General features: G+C 41.9%; 1 protein-coding gene across 1 annotated transcript; it reads right to left on the reverse strand.

Moving 5' to 3' along the window:
* Window positions 1–104: 104 nt before the first annotated feature.
* On the reverse strand, window positions 105–1,885 carry LOC112253389 (alpha-1,3-mannosyl-glycoprotein 4-beta-N-acetylglucosaminyltransferase C-like). The gene is made up of 3 exons (XM_024425370.2): window positions 1,749–1,885; window positions 1,540–1,672; window positions 105–1,428 (listed from the first exon to the last, which is right to left on the reverse strand). Exons 1-3 carry the CDS (start codon window positions 1,875–1,877, stop codon window positions 287–289), a joined length of 1,404 nt encoding a protein of 467 aa, XP_024281138.2. The 5' UTR covers window positions 1,878–1,885; the 3' UTR covers window positions 105–286.
* Window positions 1,886–16,124: the final 14,239 nt, after the last annotated feature.

Genomic DNA, 16,124 nt, shown 5'->3' on the forward strand with positions numbered 1-16,124 from the left:
GGAAATACATGAGTGTATTTTCTGTAAACCTGTGTAAAACACATATTTGATAACTTTTTTTTTTTAGAAACCCTTTTAGAAACCCAAACACAATTGTCTGCATTTTATTTTATGAAAAACATACGATGTTGACAACCCAATAGTCTAATTGTTTCAGATTCTAAAAAATGTAGGCTACAGTATGCAAAGTAAAAAGGAATATAAACCATAGAGCATCCAATATAATCAATATATATAAATGAATACAACACTTTAGTCCAGATAGTATGGGCCCTCTGTGTGCCAACTATGTCGTCCACAGACTTATTTTCCTAATAATCAGCCATTCATTCTGACTGGCAGTCACCACAATGCGAACACACTGGATGTCAAAGGCAATCTTGTGGTCCACGTCTTGAACGTCAATGTTGCCATTTTTAAACTCCCCTAACGTGATGTAGGAAGAACACTGCCTTCCTCTCTTTGTCCCCACCAGCTTCTCTCCTACTTCCAGAGCTCCATGGTGCAGGATGTCATTCTGACGATCGTCCGTTCCTGTCAAGATTTTGATATTGCTAATATTGCTTGGTTCGTGAAAGACAATGACAAAGAAGTCTCCGGTAGAGGGGGGTTTCCCCCAAAAGTATTCGTCCACACTGCTATAAGCCTTGGTGGCGTCATAGTTTTCAAATACATTCATGTTAGTGTACAGGCTGGCAGGAGGGTTGTCAGGGATATCAATAGAGTCCTCTTCAAAGTCATCATCCTTCAACTTGTTCTCTGCTCCCTTATATGAGGAGTAGTAGCCCATGTGCTGGAACAGAGAGGGCTTGAAGCGGATCACATTTTTCTGGGCCAACAGGCCCCGGAAGTGAATAAGGAGCCAGTCGCAAGGCATCTCCTGGTAGAACATGAGCAGGAAGTGGACCAGGCGCGGCAGGTCTCTTGATTGGTAGAGCTTCCCTATGTAGCCAAGCTTGGAGAATTCCAGCATCACCCAGTAGGAGCCTTCCCTGGAGGTGACCACCTTCTTCAGGGATGTTAAGAAGTTCCGTGAGCAGAGCACATCGTCCTCCAGCATCATGTAAAAATCTGAGAGGTTGGTGCAGAAGTTGAGAAGGAAGGCGTAGTCCACGTTCTGCTTGGAGCGGAAGCGTACCCTGTCCTCTGGGTCGTTGTAGTTCCTTTTCAGCCCATCCAGTGATGGGTAGTATTCTTCAGGGGCATGGATCACCAGGAGATGTCCAGCGATGATGTGGTGGGCAAACTTCCTGGAGATGTCCTGCACCAGCTTTTCACACCAGGCCATGTCAAAGTCTGCCAGGTGAACCACCACCACAATCTCTTTCAGTTCCTCATAACTGGACTGGTCAAAAATGGATTTGATCGTCTCCATCAGGTAATTCCCTTTTTTTCTTTTCACAGATGACAACCCAATGGTTAGATATTCTGTAAACACAAACATTGATGTGATTCCAAATGAAATTATTTTTGAACAAATCATTGAGTTTCAGGATAATATGTGTATCTCTACATATCTAAAATAAAAGGTATATTTACTTTTTCGGGGCAGTGGATTCCCAGCGAGGTAACGGTATGTGACGTTTATGGTTCCAGAGAAATTCGTGAGGTCTCTAAAGTTGTGAACATATCTCTCAGAGTTTGAAGGGTGCATCAGCTGTCTTTTACCCGCCTCCTAAAAAAATGACTATATTGTTACTCAAATGTAAAATACAAATATGATGCAGAGACAGCCAATAATAACCTACCAAGACGTATCCATCCTCCATGTACAGGTTGAAGAACAGAAGACATGTGATCAGGACCCCCAGGAAGGGGATGGTGGAGCGTTTACGGAAACACCTCATCTTGTCCAGGGACTTCCACACCAGCCTCATGATGGAGACACACTTCAGGTAGGACAGAAAATAAAAAGGTTTGAACAAATTATTATCATCATTATCATTCTCTGCTTACGTTGTAGGTAGGCGATATTGATATCAATCCAGTATTGTCGAATGTACAGAACTGCACTGCCTGTGCCATGGGTTTGTTGATGTGCTTGTTTGAAGTCAGCAGTAAGCATATGAAATGTAAATATATAAACTGCACGTGTGTGTGTGTGTGTGTGTGTGTGTGCACCTGCACGGCTGTGTGTGATGGGCACTGAACCATACACATACTTATACGGTGTGTTGCAGAATACGGCCCTCCATCTCCAACCCTCCCCAGTGAGCCTCTGGTGGAGCGCTAACCTGGGTCAAAGTGCTAAATGCTGAGAAGGGCCTGGGAGAGGCTCGCTCACACAATCATTTCTCACTCCGCCCGTCTTCATTATTCTCACCACTGATGGAACAGCAAAGCCTTTCATGGTTCTCTCTGACCTTAAAAAGTAAATACCAGATAACAGCCTGGATCAAAAGCCTTATTGAATAGGAACATATCTTTTCCACGCAGCAGAGAGAGAGAGAGAGAGAGAGAGAGAGAGAGAGAGAGAGAGATATGTGATTCCACCTGAAAATGTTCTGTAATGTATAAACAGCTCTCTGAGATGAATTTATGCTGACAGGAAGAAATTGATCGTACTCTGCCTATGAAAAACATAATATTGAAGAGGTGAATATATTCCTTACAGACAACTAACTGGCCTCTCTTGCCTCGGAGCGGAAGCTCGTGTTTAGAATTCAGCGTGTGCATGCACACCAGCCGAGCTCCACCTTAGGCTCATTTCCTAACCATTTCCAAGCTTCCTATTAAAGTACACTGTTGCAGTGAATCCATTTGCAACACAGAATGATAAAAAGCTATTTAATCGTATGTGAAACGGCAGCTCAATGTGGCTAATGAGACGCCATTTTAATAAGCGGGTATGTTGTACAACAAAGCCATTTGGTAAACAATATTGTTCATTTGTTTGATGATATGCAGACAACATATGTAGCAGCCGAAGATGCCTGTCTGTTTCTGCATCTGCCAAGTTGTTGTTGCCTTCTCAGACAAATTGTCACGGGTGTCGTCACGGGTGAAGTAGACCAAAGTGCAGTGTTGTGAGCGTACATTTTCTTTATTTTTAAAATGTCACCAACAAAACAACTGTGAAGCTTACAGGGCTAAGTGCCACAAACAAAGTTATCTACCCACACTGAAAGGAGGGAAAAAGGGCTACCTAAGTATGATTCCCAATCAGAGACAATGATAGACAGCTGTCCCTGATTGAGAACCATACCCGGCCAACACATAGAAACACAAATCAGATAAATAAAGGACATAGAATGCCCACCCAAATCACACCCTGACCAAACCAAAAAGAGACATAAAAAAGGCTCTCTAAGGTCAGGGCGTGACACAAATTACATTGGATACAGGCAACAGAGCTGAGACTGTAAAAAGATTAAGACAAAATATTGCATTCAATATGCTCAATGTATTCTGTAAACATCATCGATGTTGTTAGATAAGTGGCTATATTTCAGCTACTGTAGGTTATGGTAGTTATTTTTTTATTTCACCTTTATTTATGGGTGAAGATGCCAAGGCAAGTGTAAAACTCTTAAGTGCTGAGGTCAAGGAATTGGGTTATCATCAACTTTTAAACAGCATTGCTTTCAGAAGAAAACAATTCTGCTGTGACTGGACGTTTTCCGACTGTTTACTTATTAATCAAGGAAGAAGGCTGCTAGTTCTCCGACATATTAATCAAGGAAGAAGGCTGCTAGTTCTCCGACATATTAATCAAGGAAGAAGGCTGCTAGTTCTCCGACATTGGACCCCAGCAGTTATCCCCTTCCTGCTTCTGGACAAGAGGGGCAGACCCCATTAAAGATGCATGGGGACCTGTGAGTTGAGTTTAACGTTCTCAAAGCTCTCTTCAAATATTCATGCCCATTCATGCCGTCTTCAGCACATGGAGTTAATGTATCGCTATCCACTGATGCATTGGAGGTTGAAACACTGAAGACAATGCCAACCAAGGAGAGAAGAGCTTCACTGCTATGTTGAACCTCCAGTTTGATCACTAAATCCATCATTTAAAAAAACATGACAAGTGACAGTTACATTATCTCTGTAACAATGACAAGAAGCCAATACACAACCCCTCTCTTCAACCAACCCACTCACCTCCTTGACATAAGAGGGCTTTTATTGGAAGGACGATGACATATACTATCCATAGCCTGTGATATTCGACGTACTGCATGATCTTGAAATAGGATCATGCTGTCCACAAGTCACTTATTCACTTAGCTGTGGTTCATCAAAATGTCCACATCTCTCCCCTTTCATCTCACCACATTCTAATGGCAGTGATGCTGAAAGTGGTTACGGTGTCATTGAGTGTCCTCGGTGCTGCTGGGCTGTGACTGTGGCAGCGTCCATTTTGTCACTTTGTTTTATGACCGTCTCAGATGGGAAATGCATGGGCGATTATTTCCTTGTGTTCAGGATGAGTGATGATGGGCACTGAGCCTGGCCTGGTCTTTCTCTACTCTCGTTTGTGTGGGCTGTCAAAGCTCAGCTGGCGGAAGGAGAAATCGATGATCTGGGTTAGGGGTGTTAGGGGACATGTCATTTTGTGTTATTGTGTCTCGGGGAAAGCTTCCATATGTCACTAATAATAATAATAGGAATGACTATTGAGATAACAAAGATGATGAAATGCACACTGGTATGAGGAACTGGAAATAAAGCTGAGATTGGCAGGCCAATATGTACAGTACCAGTCAAAAGTTTGGACACACCTATTCATTCCAGGATTTTGCTTTATTTGTACTATTTTCTACATTGTAGAATAATAGTGAAGACATCAAAACTATGAAATAACACATATTGAAACATGTAGTAACCAAAAAAGTGTTAATCAAATAAAAATAGATTTTATATTTGAGATTCTTCAAAGTAGCCACTCTTTGCCTTGTTGACAGCTTTGCACACTCTTGGCATTCTTTCAACCAGCTTCATGAGGTAGTCACCTGAAATGCATTTCAATTAACAGGTGTGCCTTGTTAAATGTTAATTTGTGGAATTTCTTTCCTTAATGCGTTTGAGCCAATCATTTGTGTTCTGACAAGGTAGGGGTGGTATACAGAAGATAGCCCTGTTTGGTAAAAGACCAAGTCCATATTATGGCGAGAACGGCTCAAATAATCAAAGAGAAACGACAGTCCATCATCACTTTAAGACATGAAGGTCAGTCAATCCGGAAAAACCATCAAGCGCTATGATGAAACTGGCTGTCATGAGGACCGCCACAGGAAAGGAAGACCCAGAGTTACCTTGGGTGCAGAGGATAAGTTTATTAGAGTTAACTGCACCTCAGATAGCAGCCCAAATAAATGGTTCCAACTGCTATGTCTTTTTGTTAGACGCAGGGTAGGTGAACAGATGATCTCCGCATGTGTGTTTCCCACCATGAAGCATGGAGGAGGAGGTGTGAGGGTGTGGGGGTGCTTTGCTGGTAACACTGTCTGTGATTTATTTAGAATTGTAGGCACACTTAACCAGCATGGCTACCACAACATTCTGCAGCGATACGCCATCTCATCTGGTTTGCGCATAGTGGGACTATCATTTGTTTTTCAACAGGACAATAACCCAACACACCTCCATGTTGTGTAAGGGCTATTTGACCAAGAAGGAGAGTAATAGGGGTGTTGCATCAGATGACCTACCCAATGACCTGACCAATTGAGATGGTTTGGGATGAGTTTGACCACAGAGTGAAGGAAATGCAGCTAACCAGTGCTCAGCATATGTGGGAACTCCTTCAAGACTGTTGGAAAAGCCTTCCAAGTGAAGCTGGTTGAGATAATGCCAAGAGTGTGCAAAGCTGTGATCAAGGTAAACATTTAAGAAAAACCCTTGAATGAGTAGGTGTATCTAAACTTTTGACTGGTACTGTATGTATGTTCTGATAATGTTATTCCACCTGAATGTTTCCAGTGCAGCTGTTGATATTTGAAAATAGATCAACTGTCAGTTCCTAGGGCTGATCCCTTGACACTTGACATTTTTCTTGACATTATTCTGTAATTTAGATGCTAGTTCTAGAACTAGTGGACCAGTGGGAGTCAAACGTATTTGACTGAGGTCACTGTTCAGTCTGGTCCCCAGCGCAGATATAATCAATTCCCTTATTATTGCATTATTATTCCAGTTGCTTGAGACCCTGGGCCATCAGGCTGTGGAATGTGATGATACTTACCCAGCATGTGATGACTTTCAAATCAGCGGCGCTGATGTGTGATTTGGGTGGGCATTCTATGTTCTTTATTTCTGCCCCTGAACAGGCAGTTAACCCACTGTTCCTAGGCCGTCATTGAAAATAAGAATTTGTTCTTAACTGACTTGCCTAGTAAAATAAAGGTAAAATTACATTTAAAAAATCTATGATTTATATTTCTATGTTTTGGAAGGGTATAGTTCTCAATCAGGGACAGCTGTCTATCGTTGTCTCTGATTGGGAATCATACTTAGGCAGCCCTTTTTCCCACCTGTGATTGTGGGAAGTTGACTTGTGTTAGTGGCACTTAGCCCTCGTAAGCTTCACGGTTGTTTATCTTGTTTCTTGTTTTGTTGGCGTCATTCCACAATGAAGGAAAATGTACGCTCACCACGCTGCACTTTGGTCCACTTCTTTTGACGGCTGTGACAGGCGCACCAGGGCAGTATTGGGAACTTTCCAGCTATTCTGAGTTACATTTCCAATAACGAATGGCCCTTTGTGACAAGTCAACAATGCCCTGAGGGACCACACTTGCAATAGATCGTTCTGGAAACATGACAATGTGGTGTGTTGTTGCACAAATGCCAAGAAGAGAATAGTGATGATATCAGACTGTCAGAAGAAGCAGTTATTTTGATTTCGAATTTATATTACATGTGAGAGAATGGTTGTAGACACTCAACGGGAAAGCACGTTAGTAGGTAGGATAGTATTGCGGATTATTACAGACGAATATGGTATTTTGCTCCATTACTCCAGCAGATTTACATTGATGTGAACCCTGACATGTTGAGCAATTTGCCCTGTCCATGTCAAATCTGCATTCACAAGCCTAGCATCACTTCCCTCCCTTACACAATCCAGTAGTCACATTGTGTTTACAACCCAAAGAGCACCAATACAAAACACTAGTCTTTCAGGAGTCTTTCAGGAGATAATAGGAGAGGATTGAAAGATGCAATATACAGGCCTCGATTAGATGTTGGTCTCCATAGTGACCGCCGGTGTAACGGTGTGGTAACATCAGAGGGTCCTGCAGGTCTGATCTCAGTGAGGCAAAGGAAAACAATTATAATGACTGATTAACACAGTTGTATTAACAACTGTTCGCAGCAGACAGTGTTGATTAATGACACAGGGGGCTTCGTGACACCAGAAACAAACCCTCTAATGGAGCTGTAGTTAGAGGCTGCAGGGCAGCGTTGTAATCTAAACCAACGTGACACTTAGTGGCTAAACTGACATGAGGAGTGAAAATGTAATATTTCCAGGAAACCTAGGAACAGTCAGAATGACAGGCTGGGGGATGTGAAGGAATGTAATAGCAAGAAGTGTCTGAGTTGGGTTCAGGATCAGGAGCAGAGTATGTCAGGCAGCTTACATGATCCAGCAGCAGTTATCGGTGACACTGTCATCAAAGATGAACACTGATGAAGGTGTGTTATTCCCCCTGGTACTTGTCCTATATCCACATAACTAACAATGTCACAAACACAGCTTGGGTGGAAATAAGTGTGGAAATCCAATCACTGTTCATTCCACAAGGACTACATGCAGAAAGTTCTGCAGTGAATGATGAGGCAAGCTTAAACTTTGCCACAACGACACCGCCAACAACAAACTAAAATGCCACTGAACAGCCGGACTCAACTAACCTGAGTCATTATATTATGGTCGGTGTCACATACCCAGACGAAATTCTCACTAAACAAGAATCCCTCTCTCTTCAACCCAACTGTCTGTTGGGGGCATTGAGGAGAGGCTGAATCTTAATACAGCCTGATGTCTGTCTAGTTTCCAATCTGCTCCTCTGCAGGCCTGTCTGTCTGGCAGAGTAATGAGAGGCCGGTTCTGCCACCGACATTTCCTCAAAGACTGCTGGATTACAAATTCACTGCAGGTGGTTGGAAGGTCTCTTCCCTGTTCTCACCAAATCCATTCTAATTGTGTTCTTCCGTTCGATAACTTGCACACTGCTCTGCTATTTCAGCTCTTTTGCATTCGTCAACAGGTTATGTGATTAAATCCAGTGTAAATCTTCTCAAAGTTTCACGCACAGTTTCACCCTGCTTAAAACAACAGCAGTTGGATGAATAAAAGCATCACTGAATGTTCAGCTTTGGCACACCTGAGGCCAGACCACAGAAAATGGACCGGGGATGGGGGTCCATTCCCCCGGAAGTCACAACATGTAGACTGTCTAGAACCTGTTTTCTTTTCCCATTTAGAAATCACATCTGAACTGTCTGTGATTCACTAAAGCATTTCCTCCCACATATCTCAGTCGGTAATGACTCCAGAGAATGTGTGCATGAATGCTATGAGTCAGTCGTACATAATTCCAGCTAAGCCAAAGGTGCGATGCTGGAGAGAGGCCAGACAATAAAGCTCAGTCAGGATCAGTAGAGTTGGTCTCCACTGACTCTCTCTGCATTGTCGGATGCTTCACTCCCTCTTGCCTATGTTAGCAGTGATCATCAAAGGCACTGTCAAGATAATGTGAAACTGGGGCTTCTAGAGACTGCCTGCAACGCTTGACACATTCAAATAAGACAGGCTTATTAATTCTTCAAAAGCCACACGGCTTCCTAAAAAAGTGTAGACGCTCGGTTGTGTATTCTGACTTGAGGTAAACCTGGGAGCTTGTTATGCTTATGGGGTGTGACATCTACATCTTGGGCTCTATTGTAGCAAACCTAACAAAAGGGTAAATCTTAGCAATGGTGGTAATGGCATATATTGAATTTTAGTCTGTTATATCGTAGTTTGTTAAATTAAATAGCCCAAAATAAACTAAATAAAATGTATGTAGGCATATCCTATCTTTGCTAAATATGTTGAACATGTTTGCAGTCCACATTGTAAGAAGTCCAATTGCATGGCTTCAATATGGAAATATATTGTTAAACATGGAATTAACATTGATATAGGGGCTAGACCTACTGTAAATTGCATTATGTTAATAAGCAAGATTTAATTCACTATTGACAAGGCTTAAAAAGAGTGAATAATTATATTCCAATCAAAACTAAACAACACCTTGTTTCAAATAGGTTATGTCTAAATATAGTTACAGGCACCATAATTGCTCCCAGTGGGTATATAATATTATGGTAGAATATGGAGGTTTTATGCACATCCAAACTTTTCACAGGAGCTGGACAAAGATCTAATGCTGCTTCCTAACTTGATTTTTTAATAAAGCTTTGGTGATTAATATTTATTGCAAAGCAGTCTCACGGGTCAAACCTTTCATTGATATTCTACATTTGGCAGGACAAAAACAACCAGACCCTTATTGAGGGGTGTGGAGGCTATGCTTGGTTTTTGATTGGTTTTTAATTTGAATAAAAACGAGAAACAATTTTTTTTAAGTATAAATAGCTGTGCCGTTCAGAATTGTTATGGTATTTCCTCATAATTTGCATTGATGGAATTTGGAGACCAAAGCTACAGGCATCTGTAGTGCCGGACCTACCGAGATGATTTATGCGCTCTAGAATGTTTTAATTACGTGTATGCCCAGGCTTTTCTTATTTTTCCCCCTTTTTTAACATTTGGATCATGTTAAATATTAGCCACTATCGGTAGCCACTGTCAGTAATTCCCACATAGATTTATAATTGTCACTTTAGTGAGTTTTCTCCAATTCGTAGCCTACATTTTGCATCATTCCATTACACTCCGTTTACCTTCCTTTCCTCTGTCACATCCTTGTAGTTGCTCCTGAGGGTTGCTAGCAATAGTAGACCATATTAGGCTAACATTGAGCAATAATTCGGGACATGTAGCCTATTTGAATCATTATGGAACTCAGACCAGACATACAGTGGGGCAAAAAAGTATTTAGTCAGCCACCAATTGTGCAAGTTCCCCCACTTAAAAAGATGAGAGAGGCCTGTAATTTTCATCATAGGTACACTTCAACTATGACAGACAATTAGAAAAAAAATCCAGAAAATCACATTGTAGGATTTTTAATTAATGTATTTGCAAATTATGGTGGAAAATAAGTATTTGGTCAATAACAAAAGTTTATCTCAATACTTTGTTATATACCCTTTGTTGGCAATGACAGAGGTCAAACGTTTTCTGTAAGTCTTCACAAGGTTTTCACACACTGTTGCTGGTATTTTGGCCCATTCCTCCATGCAGATCTCCTCTAGAGCAGTGATGTTTTGGGGCTGTTGCTGGGCAACACAGACTTTCAACTCCCTCCAAAGATTTTCTATGGGGTTGAGATCTGGAGACTGGCTAGGCCACTCCAGGACCTTGAAATGCTTCTTACGAAGCCACTCCTTTGTTGCCCGGGCGGTGTGTTTGGGATCATTGTCATGCTGAAAGACCCAGCCACGTTTCATCTTCAATGCCCTTGCTGATGGTTTTCACTCAAAATCTCACGATACATGGCCCCATTCATTCTTTCCTTTACACGGATCAGTCGTTCTGGTCCCTTTGAAGAAAAACAGCCCCAAAGCATGATGTTTCCACCCCCATGCTTCACAGTAGGTATGGTGTTCTTTGGATGCAACTCAGCATTCTTTGTCCTCCAAACAAGACGAGTTGAGTTTTTACCAAAAAGTTATATTTTGGTTTCATCTGACCATATGACATTCTCCCAATCGTCTTCTGAATCATCCAAATGCTCTCTAGCAAACTTCAGATGGGCCTGGACATATACTGGCTTAAGCAGGGGGATACGTCTGGCACTGCAGGATTTGAGTCCCTGGCGGCGTAGTGTGTTACTGATGGTAGGCTTTGTTACTTTGGTCCCAGCTCTCTGCAGGTCATTCACTAGGTCTCCCCGTGTGGTTCTGGGATTCGTGTTCACCGTTCTTGTGATCATTTTGACCCCACGGGGTGAGATCTTGCGTGGAGCCCCAGATCGAGGGAGATTATCAATGGTCTTGTATGTCTTCCATTTCCTAATAATTGCTCCCACAGTTGATTTCTTCAAACCAAGCTGCTTACCTATTGCAGATTCAGTCTTCCCAGCCTGGTGCAGGTCTACAATTTTGTTTCTGGTGTCCTTTGACAGCTCTTTGGTCTTGGCCATAGTGGAGTTTGGAGTGTGACTGTTTGAGGTTGTGGACAGGTGTCTTTTATACTGATAACAAGTTCAAACAGGTGCCATTAATACAGGTAACGAGTGGAGGACAGAGGAGCCTCTTAAAGAAGAAGTTACAGGTCTGTGAGAGCCAGAAATCTTGCTTGTTTGTAGGTGACCAAATACTTATTTTCCACCATAATTTGCAAATAAATTCATTAAAAATCCTACAATGTGATTTTCTGGATTTTTTTTCTTCTCATTTTGTCTGTCATAGTTGAAGTGTACCTATGATGAAAATTACAGGCTTCTCTCGTCTTTTTAAGTGGGAGAACTTGCACAGTTGGTGGCTGTCTAAATACTTTTTTGCCCCACTGTAGCTGTTTAAACCTGGAGCCTGTGGCACGGTTCATGGCGAGTGGGCCGTTGTCATCACAGTTCTATGATTAGTAGGGTAGATTTAAAGGACTATTTTTCAAACCCTACTGTAAACTTTTCTCACCTTCCAATATTTAAAACATCTTATGGCTGGGGGGCAGTATGAGTAATAATGTGCCCAAAGTAAACTTCCTGCTACTCAGGTCCAGAAGCTAAGATATGCATATCATTAGTAGATTTGGATAGAAAACACTCTGAAGTTTCTAAAACTGTTTGAATGATGTCTGTGACTATAACAGAACTCATGTGGCAGGCAACCTGAGATAAAATCCAACCAGGAAGTGGGAAATCTGAGGTTTGTAGGCTTTCAAGTCTTTGCCTATCCAAGATACAGTGTAAATTTGGTCCGATTGCACTTCCCAAGGCTTCCATTAGATGTCAACAGTCGTTAGAACCTTGTTTCAGGCTTCTACTATGAAGGGAGAGCGAATAAGAGCTGTTTGACTAAGAGGTCTGGCAGAATGCCATGAGCTAAATCATGCGCGTGGCCATGAGAGCGAGCTGCATTGCTTTTCATTTCTAAAGACAAAGGAATTGTCCGGTTGAAACATTATTGAAGATTTATTTTAAAAACATCCTAAAGATTGATTCTATACATCGTTTGACATGTTTCTATGAACTGTAATATAACTTTTTTGACTTTTTGTCTGGACTAAGTGCCTGCCCCTCGTGAATTTGGATTTGTGAACTAAACGCGCAAACAAAAAGGAGGTGTTTGGACATAAATGATGGACTTGATTGAACAAAGCAAACATTTATTGTGGAACTGGGATTCCTGGGAGTGCATTCCGATGAAGATCATCAAAGGTAAGTGAACATTTATTATGCTATTTCTGACTTCTTTTGACTCCACAACATGGCGGGTATGGCTTGTTTTGGTGCCTGAGCGCTGTACTCAGATTATTGCATGGTGTGCTTTTTCCGTAAAGCTTTTTTGAAATCTGACACAGTGGTTGAATTAAGGGGAAGTCTATCTTTAATTCCATGTATAACACTTGTATTTTCATCAACATTTATGATGAGTATTTCTGTAAATTGATGTGGCTCTCTGCAAAATCACCAGATGTTTTGAAAGCAAAACATTACTTAACAATGTAAGATGTTAAACAACTGAGATGTTTAGATATAAATATGAACTTTATCGAACAAAACATACATGTATTGTGTAACATGAAGTCCTATGAGTGTCATCTGATGAAGATCATCAAAGGTTGGTAATTACTTTTATCTCTATTTCTGCTTTTTGTGACTCCTCTCTTTGGCTGGAAAAATGGCTGTGTTTTTCTGTGATTAGGTGCTGACCTAACATAATCGCATGCTATGCTTTCATCGTAAAGCCTTTTTGAAATCGGACACTGTGGTGGGATTAACAACAAGTTTATCTTTAAAATGGTGTATAATACTTGTATGTTTGAGGAATTTTAATTTTGAGATTTCTGTTGTTTGAATTTGGCGCCCTGCACTTTCACTGGTTGTTGTCAAATCGATCCCGTTAACGGGATTTCAGCCGTAAGAAGTTAATGGTTTGAACAATTGAATATGGCAACTTTTAGAATGAATCAAACTGTAATTTGTTTTATTCAGCAATATATTTTGTGTGTAAGGCTCTCCAAACCTGTTTCTTTATGATTCATAACTACTTTGCTAACCCTAAATTATCTACAAGATGAGAGTATTTTTTATATCTACCAATTGCTACTGAAACAAAAATGAATATACAAATATTTAGATGGTTTTCTTTCATTGATCCCTAATATTCGGAACCTGTTCTCTCTATATATTATATTGAGTCTGTTGGGAAAATTCTAATTAAGCTACACAGTATTTAAAGGGATGGCTTTAGATAAATGTTCTGAAAACACCCATAAGAAAGGCATACATTTCCTATGTCTGAATCGGGCCCCAAAAGCATAGATGGAAATAAAATGTGTTCTGATGACTGAAGAAGCATCTTCAATGCTCTTAAACAATAACTTCATAATATAATATTCGGAATCCTGTACAGTGTTGCGGGTAATACATTACAAAAGCTAATGCTAAGTAGTCAGATCACTCTTATGAGTAACAGAGTAAATTAACTCGTTACTTTTCCAAATTGGGTAATAATATTACCCCTCGATCACACCTACAAATGTTATTGCGTTTTGGTACCACAATAAATATAATAATTTCAAATGGAACTCTTGCGTTTACCTTGCAGCATTGCGTTGCAGAGGCAGTTCCAGTCTGTTCTGTGTGGTGCATTCTTGCATATATGGAACATATGCATCAAATTGCATTCGTAGGCGGTTTGACAGAAATGGTAGCAGAAGGCGAATTTTGAGCTTTTGTTACACACATATCCAGATGATGCTGCGTACTATTTAGTGCAATGACACTGTACAGTAAGTGTGTTCGAGGCATTACAGTTTTTTGTCAATCAACGCGTGGGTTTCTTTCAGAATCATATCTCTACCGGGTGCGTGTTTCCATGATCTGATCTCAACTTGTTTCCTCATTAGTTGTCAAGCGAGCGGGGAAAGGCTAGAAATGTCATGACCGCTTCTGTCCATATAAAATGTATAGTGGGCACACCTCTGATCTTTTCCATTGATCACTTCTGTGATAGCAAAGCCCATGGAGCGATTTTCCGTCTAGTGGCAAGTGTGCCCTCTATACATCTCTCGGGGTCGTCCGTGTACGTGTAGTCTATCACCAGAACTGCCGGCTCGAGAGAAAGATTTTGAATGAAAAGATAGGAAATCTGTACATATGTTTGGCTTACAGTACATATGGCTAATTAAGCAGCCCATATGATAGTGCAGCACTTGTAGACGAGCACAGCTAGAGATGGAAGGAGGGACTTGTTATCAAACCTTTATCTTCTGCAGATTTGATATGGCGGTTGGCAACCAACTATAAGGTGCATTACCACCATCAACTGGACTTGAGTGTGGACGTGAGACAGGGAAGGTCTAAGTCCTACCCATTATTTTTGTCTCCCTAAGGAAACAAAATACATAATTAAATCCTGAAGATTTTTTTTGCAGTTCTCTTGAGCTTGGCTCTTCAAAACCATCACTCATTAAATCTAATAACAATCTCTCACGTTCTCTCCCATATTGCAGGCACTGAAATAGAACGTGTTCCACAGTCTCAATCTCCTCCTGACTGGTACAGTAAGTATCTGGATAACATGTGTGAAATGCTTGATAATGTATGGGATATCAACAGAGAGGTATATTTTCTGGGTGATTTAAATATTGACTGGCTTTCATCAAGCTGCCCACTCAAAAAAAGCTTCAAACTGTAACCAGTGCCTCCAACCAGCTTCAGATTATCCGTCAACCTACCAGGGTAGTTACAAACATCGCAGGAATTAAATCATCAACATGTATTGATCACATCTTTACTAATGCTGCATAAATGAGCTTGAAAGCAGTATCCAGCTCCATTGTGTGACATGGTGAGGTTGGACCCAGGCGCAGAGAAGAGACCAGACAAGGAATCAGTGGTTAAGGATAAACTTTGTCTTTGACATTTAGTCTGGCAGTCTTTATCCCAGTCTAGAAGGTGTCCCATGGACCAGGAGAATTGTGGGTTATGTAGTGCTAGCCACGGGTACCCTAGGATAAGGGAGTTCTCCCCGGGAGCAGTGATCAAAAGAAAACTAATAGTCTGAGTGGTTCAGCCCAACCTGCAGTAGAATGGGCTTGGTCTGATATTCCACCCAACCGAAGCCAATGGGCCATCCATTGAGGCCTTGAATCTGCAGAGGAATGGGACATTTCACGCAGTGATCTGAAATTCTCTGGCTAAGTCCTGATCAATTAAATGTTCTGCTGCCCCGGAGTCCACCGAAGGCTTGAATCTTGTGCTGACGTTTGTCCCAGTGGAGGGTTGCAGGTAGTGACAGACGGTGACTGGGTTGCCGGGAGGTAACTGCACAGCTCGTCAGGGTCTCCCCTTGTCCTGGCGAGCCCTGGCGTTTCCTGTCAGCTCTGGGCATGTAACACGGATATGGCCGAGACCTCCGCAGTAGAGGCAGCAGCCTTCGCTCATGCGCCTGTCATGCTCCTGTGGGCTCAGATGTGTGCATCCCATCTGCTTGGGCTTCAGGGGGCTTGGGGTGCTCAGGCAACAGGGATACTGGGGTGGTGTCAAAAAGGCCATTGTCAATCCTGATTGCCAGCGTTATCAAGGACTCAAGGTCCTCTCCCAGTTCCTGAGAGGCTAGTTCATCCTTGATGGAGTTAGACAAACCCTGGTGGAAAGCGGTGACCTGGGCCTGCATATTCCACCCACTCTCGACGGCAAGGGTGCGGAACTCAATGGCGAAGTCAGCCACTGGTCCGTTTCCTTGGCTGGTGTTGAACAGTCGGTTGGCCGCTTCTCATCCGCCAACTAGGGGGTTGAAGACTCGTCGCAGCTCGGCAGTGAAGGCTAATATGGAGCTGC

The sequence above is a fragment of the Oncorhynchus tshawytscha genome, linkage group LG06, assembly GCF_018296145.1.
Source record: "Oncorhynchus tshawytscha isolate Ot180627B linkage group LG06, Otsh_v2.0, whole genome shotgun sequence".
In the NCBI taxonomy this organism is placed as follows: domain Eukaryota; kingdom Metazoa; phylum Chordata; class Actinopteri; order Salmoniformes; family Salmonidae; genus Oncorhynchus; species Oncorhynchus tshawytscha.

Coding starts and splice junctions, on each gene's coding strand:
- LOC112253389 (XM_024425370.2), bottom strand. CDS start 1,877: ATGAGGCTGGTGTGGAAGTCCCTGGACAAGATGAGGTGTTTCCGTAAA. Junction 1,673..1,748: donor TGGAGGATGGATACGTCTTG/GTAGGTTATTAT, acceptor TTTTTTTAGGAG/GCGGGTAAAAGACAGCTGAT. Junction 1,429..1,539: donor GAATCCACTGCCCCGAAAAA/GTAAATATACCT, acceptor TTGTGTTTACAG/AATATCTAACCATTGGGTTG.